Source organism: Oryzias latipes, chromosome 18 (assembly GCF_053564925.1).
Source record: "Oryzias latipes strain Hd-rR chromosome 18, Olatipes_Hd-rR_3.1".
In the NCBI taxonomy this organism is placed as follows: domain Eukaryota; kingdom Metazoa; phylum Chordata; class Actinopteri; order Beloniformes; family Adrianichthyidae; genus Oryzias; species Oryzias latipes.
This window is the reverse complement of record NC_136254.1, coordinates 36,924,937-36,935,490: the sequence shown is the minus strand read 5'-3', so window position 1 is coordinate 36,935,490 and position 10,554 is coordinate 36,924,937. Positions and strand designations below refer to the sequence as shown.

General features: G+C 51.0%; 1 protein-coding gene and 1 long non-coding RNA gene across 3 annotated transcripts in view; one reads left to right on the top strand and one right to left on the bottom strand.

Annotated features, from left to right (window-relative positions):
- The first annotated feature begins 1,451 nt into the window (after positions 1-1,451).
- Positions 1,452-10,554, top strand: part of LOC144987449 (ephrin type-B receptor 4b-like) — a 30,246-nt gene continuing 21,143 nt past the window's right edge. For both annotated transcript variants that reach the window (XM_078936875.1, XM_078936873.1), the window contains exon 1: positions 1,452-1,990. In XM_078936875.1, coding sequence (XP_078793001.1) covers positions 1,885-1,990 — 106 coding nt within the window. In that variant the 5' untranslated portion in view covers positions 1,452-1,884. The remainder of the gene's footprint in view (positions 1,991-10,554) is intronic.
- Positions 4,797-5,575, bottom strand: LOC144987455 (uncharacterized). The gene is made up of 2 exons (XR_013651338.1): positions 5,447-5,575; positions 4,797-4,876 (listed from the first exon to the last, which is right to left on the bottom strand). It is a non-coding gene; the product is annotated as an uncharacterized LOC144987455 (long non-coding RNA).

Genomic DNA, 10,554 nt, shown 5'->3' with positions numbered 1-10,554 from the left:
ATTGGACATCCTTGGCGTACTGATCTATTTATGGAGAATCTTTGGGATGTATTAGGATAAAGAAGAATAGAGCTGCTAATGTCTTTATAAAACATTTTAGCCATAGATATGAAATTTTCCCCAAAGCCAAATAATTTCAGTGCATTATAGAGAAAGGGATGTTCTACAGTGTCGAACGCTTTGTAAAAGTCTAAAAAAAGTGTAGCTGCTCCTTAAGTTTTTCAATATGATCAGGAAAAAGCCACGCTCCGACTGCTGATCTTTTGGTTTTTTATTTTTCACGTAACCAAACGAATCACCGTGAAAAACTAAAGAAAAACAAATGACACTTTCAGAATACTCATATACATAAAGATTTACAAAATTACAATATAATGAAACAATATTACCGTGTGCCCTCTGATCACATTTTAAGGAGTTGCTTTTTCATTTGAAAGTCTTTGCACTATGTTCTGTTCCGTCTTCTTCCAGCTTGTTCTCTGCTTTCTTTCTTATAACGCTAATGCTGCCCATCCCATCAGACCCAACGCATGGACAGTCAATTTTTCAGTTCACCACAAGGGGGTCAGCAATGAGTCACAAAAATTGAACATATAGAACATTTACAAAGTGAAAACATATTTTGTGACAGCTACAAAAAGAATGAGTGCTTCAGAATCAATGTGTTCTGAATAGTCTAATAAATCCAAAATTAACCTTATATTATTGCTAATATGGCGATTTTTCATAAAACCAGATTGAGTCTCGCTAATAATTTCATGTAGATTACTTTTCAATCGTTGGGCAAAAACAAGAGGTAATATTTTATAATCCACATTCAAGAGAGTTATTGGTCTCCACTGTTCTATCATAACTGGGTCTTTATTTGGTTTGGGTATTAAAGTTATTAAACCCTGTTTCATTGTAGCTGTCATTTCTTGTTGTACAGTGCACTCTTTGTACATCTCCATTAGATGAGGATTGATAACATCCCAAAAGTGACAATGAAATTCTCTAGAGAGACCATCATTTCCTGGAGATTTCCCATTATTCATCTTTTTTAAGGCACTAAGCAGCTCATCTTTAGTTAAAGACAGAAATAGAAGGGATGTGATTTTTTAGGTTATCTAAAAATGTTTGACTATATTCTTCATTAAATTTGGATAAATACAATTCTTCATAGAATATCAGCTCAGTTCTTCAGCAGATGTTTGATCCGGCTGATGACGTCATTACTGGGCGGATTTCCGGTTGTTCTTTTGGAAACGGATCTGATTTCATTCAGTTAAAAAAAAAACAGATTAATGGTTAAAAACGTTTTTAAGTAAAAAACAGAAATCACCCCGCCCCCACGGTCAACAGTGCACATGCGCAAAACGCTTTTCTCCCCGCATTCCTTTGCTCCATCCCTCCCATCCAGGCCCCGCCCCCCGGTTGACCGGTGGGCCTTTAAGCCAATCAGGGCTTAGAATTGGGTGGAGTCACGCTGCCCAGTGGGCGTGGCTTGTGGCTGAAGCGGAGACAGAAAAGTTTGCTTTTGTCTGAACTTTTTCTGGGAGTTTGATCGGAACCAGGAAAACCGGGGAAGAACCGCAGGAAAACCGGGGAAGAACCGCAGGAGAACCGGGGAAGAACCGCAGGAGAACCGAGGAAGAACCGGGTTCATCCCGCCTTCGGCTGCACACCGTGCGGGGATGGTGCGGTCACGGAGCCGCGCGCCTCTGGATTACGTCTCTGTCTCCAAACTTGTCCTCGTGCCGGACTTTCAAACTTCTCGCTCGCGCTGAGGATCGCAAATGAGGCGCGCGCGGCTGGCTGCCAGCGAGCCCAGGTGACGTCACTGATCCGGGGTCAGTAGTTGTGACCGGCACGCGGGGTCCCGGGATTCCCTGGAGGGAGGAATCCATGCGGGACCGGAGGATCGGGGGGGGAGAGCCCCCCCGCGGGCTGCAGCGGCTGTTGCTGCTCCCGGTGCTGCTGCTGTTGCTGGGTCGGAACCGCGCGGACGAAGGTGAGTCCAACAGGTCCGACACGACCCCTGCCCGGGTCCCGGTGACCCAAGCCCCGCCCTCTGGGCTCCCTCCCTCCATCCTGTGCTCTGGACTCGAACCGGAAGCCCATGAGTCTGGTTCTGGAGGTTCTAGTGGTCTTCTGGAGAAGGTTTCCTCTCTGGGAGGAGAACCCGTCCTGAATGGTTCCTTTGACCCGCATGGTTAGTGGTTATTAGTTCTGGTTCTGATAATCTGGACTGAACTGGATGATCTCATCTTAAACTGTCTACATCCGGTTTTCCTTCAGAATAAAATACATAAATGACCATAAATGACCTTTGACACGCTAAAGAAAGATTTATTCCAATCAAAGTTCTTTTCTGCTGGTTTTCTTCCATCTCTGAGGCCCCGCCTATCCCCCCTTGTGGGTCCCGCCCATTTCATGACGTCATCGTAGAGGCGGCCTCAGCAAAGTGTCTGTGGTTCTACCATGAAAACAAACATGAACTTTTCCAAATATGGACGTTCAGATCGTTCATTTACATGAAAGCGTTTAGCTGCTAGCTCCAAGGAGAAAGTGGGCGTGTCTGTTAGCCTGGGGGCGGGGCTGGCAGCACAGACTCTTCCTGGAAGGGGCGGTTCCTCACTTTGTGATGTCACAATGTGAGGAACCGCTGGAGGGATGAAGGTGAGAAAAGAGGAAGTGGTTCTGGAGCCGTCCTCTCTCTGATGTTCTAGTGTTCTCTGTGGGGTTCTGGACTGTTCTGCTGCTGCAGATGTTCTCCAGTTTGTTTTGCATCACTCCTCTCTGTGGTTCTGATGAAGACCTTTTCTGGAGGAAGGTTCTCCTTCACAGCAGCTGCAGCTTCTTTTGGTTCTTCCACATCAGAGCTGCACATCTGTAATCTACAGTTCTAATTATTTTCAGTAGACCAGTCCTTCTGGGGGGGGATGCGATGGGGGGGGGGGGGGTAGCGGTGCTGGGAGGAAACACTCTGCTCCACTATCAGTTTATGATTATCTGCTCTATCAGAGTTTGGAACATCCTGAGACTGTGACCTGCATCCCTGCAGCTGCTGTCTGTGGGGGGGGGGAGATAGTGGGCTCAGGCAGCGAGGTGAGGCGGCGCTCTGATGAGAACACGCCGCCGTCACATACCACTCACTGCAGTGTGAGTGTGTTTGTCTGCACGCGTGCATGTGAGCCGGCAGAACATTCAGACCTACGATCACGCTAACGTCTGCATGAAGCAGAAACTCTCCACGGATCAACCAGACTAGACTATCAGCAGCACCATCAGCAGCACCATCAGCAGCACCATCAGCAGAACCAGAATCACATCAATGCTAGAAATACTCATCATTTATTACCAACAGCATCACAATGTTATTGAAAAGAATCCACAGACTTATTGGACTTTAAAAGTGTAGACATGACATCAACGCTCACATTCACTTGTAGTTTTAGTTTTAGGCTCTCAGGAAATATTGACTTCAGCGTTCATGGCTCCCTGGGTCAAAAAGGTTCCTGACTCCAGATCCAGAGAATCTTCCAGATCTTCTTCCTGCTGCTCTGGGTCCAGCGTTCCTGCTCTGGTGGGGAACATCTGGTTCTCCGGTGGTTCTGACTGTCCTCAGGTGGTTCTGATGGTACCTGTGCTCAGGTGGTTCTGACTGTGCTCAGGTGGTTCTGATGGTACCTGTGCTCAGGTGGTTCTGACTGTCCTCAGGTGGTTCTGATGGTACCTGTCCTCAGGTGGTTCTGATGGTACCCGTGCTCAGGTGGTTCTGACTGTGCTCAGGTGGTTCTGACTGTCCTCAGGTGGTTCTGATGGTACCTGTGCTCAGGTGGTTCTGACTGTGCTCAGGTGGTTCTGATGGTACCTGTGCTCAGGTGGTTCTGACTGTCCTCAGGTGGTTCTGATGGTACCTGTCCTCAGGTGGTTCTGATGGTACCCGTGCTCAGGTGGTTCTGACTGTGCTCAGGTGGTTCTGACTGTCCTCAGGTGGTTCTGATGGTACCTGTCCTCAGGTGGTTCTGATGGTACCTGTCCTCAGGTGGTTCTGATGGTACCTGTGCCCAGGTGGTTCTGACTGTGCTCAGGTGGTTCTGATGGTACCTGTGATCAGGTGGTTCTGACTGTCCTCAGGTGGTTCTGATGGTACCTGTCCTCAGGTGGTTCTGATGGTACCCGTGCTCAGGTGGTTCTGACTGTGCTCAGGTGGTTCTGACTGTCCTCAGGTGGTTCTGATGGTACCTGTGCTCAGGTGGTTCTGACTGTGCTCAGGTGGTTCTGATGGTACCTGTGCTCAGGTGGATCTGACTGTCCTCAGGTGGTTCTGATGGTACCTGTCCTCAGGTGGTTCTGATGGTACCCGTGCTCAGGTGGTTCTGACTGTCCTCAGGTGTTTCTGATGGTACCTGTCCTCAGGTGGTTCTGATGGTACCTGTGCTCAGGTGGTTCTGACTGTGCTCAGGTGGTTCTGATGGTACCTGTCCTCAGGTGGTTCTGATGGTACCTGTCCTCAGGTGGTTCTGATGGTACCTGTGCTCAGGTGGTTCTGACTGTGCTCAGGTGGTTCAGATGGTACCTGTGCTCAGGTGGTTCTGACTGTGCTCAGGTGGTTCAGATGGTACCTGTGCTCAGGTGGTTCTGACTGTCCTCAGGTGGTTCTGATGGTACCTGTCCTCAGGTGGTTCTGACTGTGCTCAGGTGGTTCTGATGGTACCTGTGCTCAGGTGGTTCTGACTGTCCTCAGGTGGTTCTGATGGTACCTGTCCTCAGGTGGTTCTGATGGTACCCGTGCTCAGGTGGTTCTGACTGTGCTTCCACTCGTCCCCTTCCTTGACACGCACCAAGTGTCAAAGAAGGGGTCAACTTCCAGTTTGGTGAAGATGCGTGCTTCCTGAACAGAATCAAATACAGAGGTGATTAGAGGCAGAGAGTACTTATCCTTGATAGTTATTTGGTTGAGTTCCCGAGAATCAATACAGGGACGAAGTGATTTATCCTTTTTTTCCACAAAGAAAAAGCCTGCTCCCATTGGGGAGGAGGAGGGGCAGATATGACCCAGGGAGAGCGCCTCCTGGATGTAGCTTTCCATTGAGAGCTTTTCTGGTCCGGAAAGGTTGAATAATCTCCCCTTAGGTAGCGTGGAGCCGGGCACTAAGTTAATAGCACAATCGTAGGGACGGTGGGGGGGTAGTGCGTTAGCTTTAGTCTTACAGAAAACATCTTGAAGGTCATGATAACATGCAGGGATCTTTTCTAAATTAACTTTACTTGACTGCACAGTGGGATGATGGGGAGCGGTAGGTATAGCGGACGAAAGACAGACAATAGGCACTCCAGTTAGTGATCTGACCTAGGCACCAATTGAACTGGGGGTTATGACGTTTAAGCCATGAAAAGCCTAAGACAATAGGAGTGTGAGTAGATTGAGTGATAAAAAATTGTATAGTTTCCCGGTGGTTACCGGACGTAAGCAGTTGAACAGGTTTGGTGCGATGCGTTATCCTGGAGAGGTGTTGACCTCCTAGGCCAGAGGCCTCGACAGGGGTATCCAACGGTTCTGTGGGAAGGCAGAGTTTGTTAACCATGATCTATCAGGCTCTGTTCTGCTCCGGAATCAATAAGGGCTTTCCAACAATGAATTTTGTTCTTACTAACCATCTTGACAGGAATATAAAGAAAACTCATGGTTGAATGAGTGATAGCTTCTTCCCCCCGCGACCTGTTGCTTAGCGGGGGGTTCGGGGGTTTAAACGCAAAGGGCACTGAGAAACTAAGTGTCCTTGAGCCCCGCAATAGAAACATGAACCCTCATCCCTGCGTCGTTGTCGCTCCTCCGCCGACAATGTTGAATGACCTATTTGCATAGGTTCCTCCGGTGTTCTGGAGGTTGGATTAAAATTTGTTCGGGGAGGCGACTGGAACGTGGCGGTAGAGAAGCTTGTGTTGGTGGTAGATTTTTTTGAGTTCTGTGGACGTTCGTTTTCACGTTCTCTGAGCCGGATGTCTGATCTGAGAAATGCTGTGATGAGATCTTCAAACGTATTAGCTTCAGGTTGGGTACACAAATGATCTTTTATGGACTCGTTCAGTGACTGATAAAAAATGCCTTTTAGCGCCACGTCTGGCCAGCCAGCTTCAACTGCCAGGATACGGAAATCTATGATGTGTTCACTGACAGTTCGGTTACATTGTTTCAAATTTATGAGGCGTTTTGTAGCCTCCTCCTGTTTACGGGGCTGATCAAAAATCAGACGAAACTCTGTTAGGAAACGGTCATAACTAAGTTGAGAGATGGGATTAGCCGAGATAAAGGCTTGAGCCCACTGTAGGGCTTTGTTTCTAAGTGAATTAATGATGAGAGTGATTTTGCTGTGGTCCGTGTGATAGTACCTGGGGGCTTGTTGGAATATGAGTAGACATTGCAATAGAAAACCGCCGCAGGCTTCGACGTCACCTAAAAACAGTTCCGGTTGTAGTCGGAAGTTTTCCGGGTTAGGGTTAGGGTTAGGAGTTGAAGATGATCAGAGAGACTCCCCCCTTCAGGCTGTACATTTGGTTTTGCCCAAAACACCTCAACACCTGGGTAGGCAGGGGGGGAACTGAACCTGTGATCGTCCAATCAGGGGTCGACAGCTCCACCTCTAGACCACAGCCACCGCAGGTGAATGCAGAAGAACACTGGAACGGTTCCCTGCAGTGAATGATGTTTGAGCTTTTAGAGGAGGAGAACCACAGAGAGGAGGAGAACCACAGAGAGGAGGAGAACCAGAGGGAGGAGGAGAACCAAAGAGAGGAGAAGAACCAAACAGAGGAGGGGAACCAAAGAGAGGAGGGGAACCACAGAGAGGAAGAGAACCACAGAGAGGAGGGGAACCAGAGGGAGGAGGAGAACCACAGAGAGGAGGAGAACCAGAGGGAGGAGGAGAACCAAAGAGAGGAGGAGAACCACAAAGAGGAGGAGAACCACAGAGAGTAGGAGAACCAAAGAGAGGAGGAGAACCACAGAGAGGAAGAGAACCGGAGGGAGGAGGAAAACCACAGAGAGGAGGGGAACCACAGAGAGGAGGAGAACCAGAGAGAGGAGGAGAACCATAGAGAGGAGGAGAACCAGAGAGAGGAGGAGAACCATAGAGAGGAGGGGAACCAGAGGGAGGAGGAGAACCACAGAGAGGAGGAGAACCAGAGGGAGGAGGAGAACCAAAGAGAGGAGGAGAACCACAAAGAGGAGGAGAACCACAGAGAGTAGGAGAACCAAAGAGAGGAGGAGAACCACAGAGAGGAAGAGAACCGGAGGGAGGAGGAAAACCACAGAGAGGAGGGGAACCACAGAGAGGAGGAGAACCAGAGAGAGGAGGAGAACCATAGAGAGGAGGAGAACCAGAGAGAGGAGGAGAACCACAGAGAGGAGGAGAACCAGAGGGAGGAGGAGAACCACAGAGAGGAGGAGAACCACAGAGAGGAGGAGAACCAAAGAGAGGAGGGGAACCACAGAGAGGAGGAGAACCACAGAGAGGAGGAGAACCAGAGGGAGGAGGAGAACCAAAGAGAGGAGGAGAACCACAGAGAGGAGGAGAACCACAGAGAGTAGGAGAACCAAAGAGAGGAGGAGAACCAAACAGAGGAGGGGAACCAAAGAGAGGAGGAGAACCACAGAGAGGAGGGGAACCACAGAGAGGAGGAGAACCAGAGAGAGGAGGAGAACCAGAGAGAGGAGGAGAACCACAGAGAGGAGGAGAACCAGAGGGAGGAGGAGAACCACAGAGAGGAGGGGAACCACAGAGAGGAGGAGAACCAGAGAGAGGAGGAAAACCAAAGAGAGGAGGAGAACCAAACAGAGGAGGGGAACCAAAGAGAGGAGGAGAACCACAGAGAGGAGGAGAACCAGAGGGAGGAGGAGAACCACAGAGAGGAGGGGAACCACAGAGAGGAGGAGAACCAGAGGGAGGAGGAGAACCAAAGAGAGGAGGAGAACCAAAGAGAGGAGGAGAACCACAGAGAGGAGGAGAACCACAGAGAGGAGGAGAACCAGAGGGAGGAGGAGAACCACAGAGAGGAGGAGAACCACAGAGAGGAGGAGAACCACAGAGAGGAGGAGAACCACAGAGAGGAGGAGAACCAGAGGGAGGAGGAGAACCAGAGAGAGGAGGGGAACCACAGAGAGGAGGAGAACCAGAGGGAGGAGGAGAACCACAGAGAGGAGGGGAACCACAGAGAGGAGGAGAACCACAGAGAGGAGGAGAACCAAAGAGAGGAGGGGAACCACAGGGAGGAGGAGAACCACAGAGAGGAGGGGAACCACAGAGAGGAGGAGAACCACAGAGAGGAGGAGAACCACAGAAAGGAGGAGAACCAAAGAGAGGAGGAGAACCACAGAGAGGAGGAGAACCACAGAGAGGAGGGGAACCACAGAGAGGAGGAGAACCAGAGGGAAGAGGAGAACCACAGAGAGGAGGAGAACCAGAGGGAGGAGGAGAACCACATAGAGGAGGGGAACCACGGAGAGGAGGAGAACCACAGAGAGGAGGGGAACCACAGAGAGGAGGAGAACCAGAGGGAGGAGGGGAACCACAGAGAGGAGGAGAACCACAGAGAGGAGGAGAACCACAGAAAGGAGGAGAACCAAAGAGAGGAGGAGAACCAAAGAGAGGAGGAGAACCACAGAGAGGAGGAAAACCACAGAGAGGAGGAGAACCAGAGGGAGGAGGAGAACCAAAGAGAGGAGGGGAACCACAGAGAGAAGGAGAACCACAGAGAGGAGGGGAACCACAGAGAGGAGGAGAACCACAGAGAGGAGGGGAACCAGAGGGAGGAGGAGAACCAAAGAGAGGAGGGGAACCAGAGGGAGGAGGAGAACCAGAGGGAGGAGGAGAACCACAGAGAGGAGGAAAACCACAGAGAGGAGGAGAACCAGAGGGAGGAGGGGAATCACAGAGAGGAGGAGAACCAAAGAGAGGAGGAGAACCACAGAGAGGAGGGGAAGAGAGGAGGAGAACCACAGAGAGGAGGAGAACCAAAGAGAGGAGGAGAACCAGAGGGAGGAGGAGAACCACAGAGAGGAGGGGAACCACAGAGAGGAGGAGAACCACAGAGAGGAGGAGAACCACAGAGAGGAGGAGAACCAGAGGGAGGAGGAGAACCACAGAGAGGAGGGGAATCACAGAGAGGAGGAGAACCAGAGGGAGGAGGAGAACCACAGAGAGGAGGAGAACCAAAGAGAGGAGGGGAATCACAGAGAGGAGGAGAACCAGAGGGAGGAGGAGAACCACAGAGAGGAGGAGAACCACAGAGAGGAGGAGAACCACAGAGAGGAGGAGAACCAGAGGGAGGAGGAGAACCACAGAGAGGAGGGGAACCACAGAGAGGAGGAGAACCAGAGGGAGGAGGATAACCAAAGAGAGGAGGGGAACCAAAGAGAGGAGGAGAACCACAGAGAGGAGGGGAACCACAGAGAGGAGGGGAACCAGAGGGAGGAGGAGAACCAGAGGGAGGAGGAGAACCACAGAGAGGAGGGGAACCACAGAGAGGAGGAGAACCACAGAGAGGAGGAGAACCACAGAGAGGAGGAGAACCAGAGGGAGGAGGAGAACCACAGAGAGGAGGAGAACCAGAGAGAGGAGGAGAACCACAGAGAGGAGGGGAACCACAGAGAGGAGGAGAACCACAGAGAGGAGGGGAACCAGAGGGAGGAGGAGAACCAGAGGGAGGAGGAGAACCACAGAGAGGAGGGGAACCACAGAGAGGAGGAGAACCACAGAGAGGAGGAGAACCACAGAGAGGAGGAGAACCAGAGGGAGGAGGAGAACCACAGAGAGGAGGGGAATCACAGAGAGGAGGAGAACCAGAGGGAGGAGGAGAACCACAGAGAGGAGGAGAACCAAAGAGAGGAGGAGAACCAGAGGGAGGAGGAGAACCACAGAGAGGAGGAGAACCACAGAGAGGAGGAGAACCAAAGAGAGGAGGAGAACCAGAGGGAGGAGGAGAACCACAGAGAGGAGGAGAACCACAGAGAGGAGGAGAACCAAAGAGAGGAGGAGAACCAGAGGGAGGAGGAGAACCACAGAGAGGAGGAGAACCACAGAGAGGAGGAGAACCAGAGGGAGGAGGAGAACCACAGAGAGGAGGAGAACCACAGAGAGGAGAACCAAACATCCTCAGTGTGAACCTGCAGAACCCTGCAGGAGCATGGAGGTGTCTGCTGCTTAAAGGAGGAGCTGCAGGAGCTCCTTCAGGGAGGGGGAGGAGCAGATGGCACCTCCCTCTAGGAGCAGCTGCTGGTTTGGTTCCATCTGTGGTTCTAAACTGAGGGAACTGTCAGAACCAAACCAGTGGGTCACATGGTCTCTGTGGATCAGGCAGATGTTGGTTCTGGTGGATCCTGAGAACTTCCTCCAGGTTTCTGAGTCTCTGTGGGGTTCAAGTCTGATCACATGACACCTTTGGGAAGTCACACACCTGAGACACTTGCAGAGACACACACACACACAACAACACACAGAGATACACGCACACACAACAACACACAGAGACACACACACACACACACCAACACACAGAGATACACGCACACAC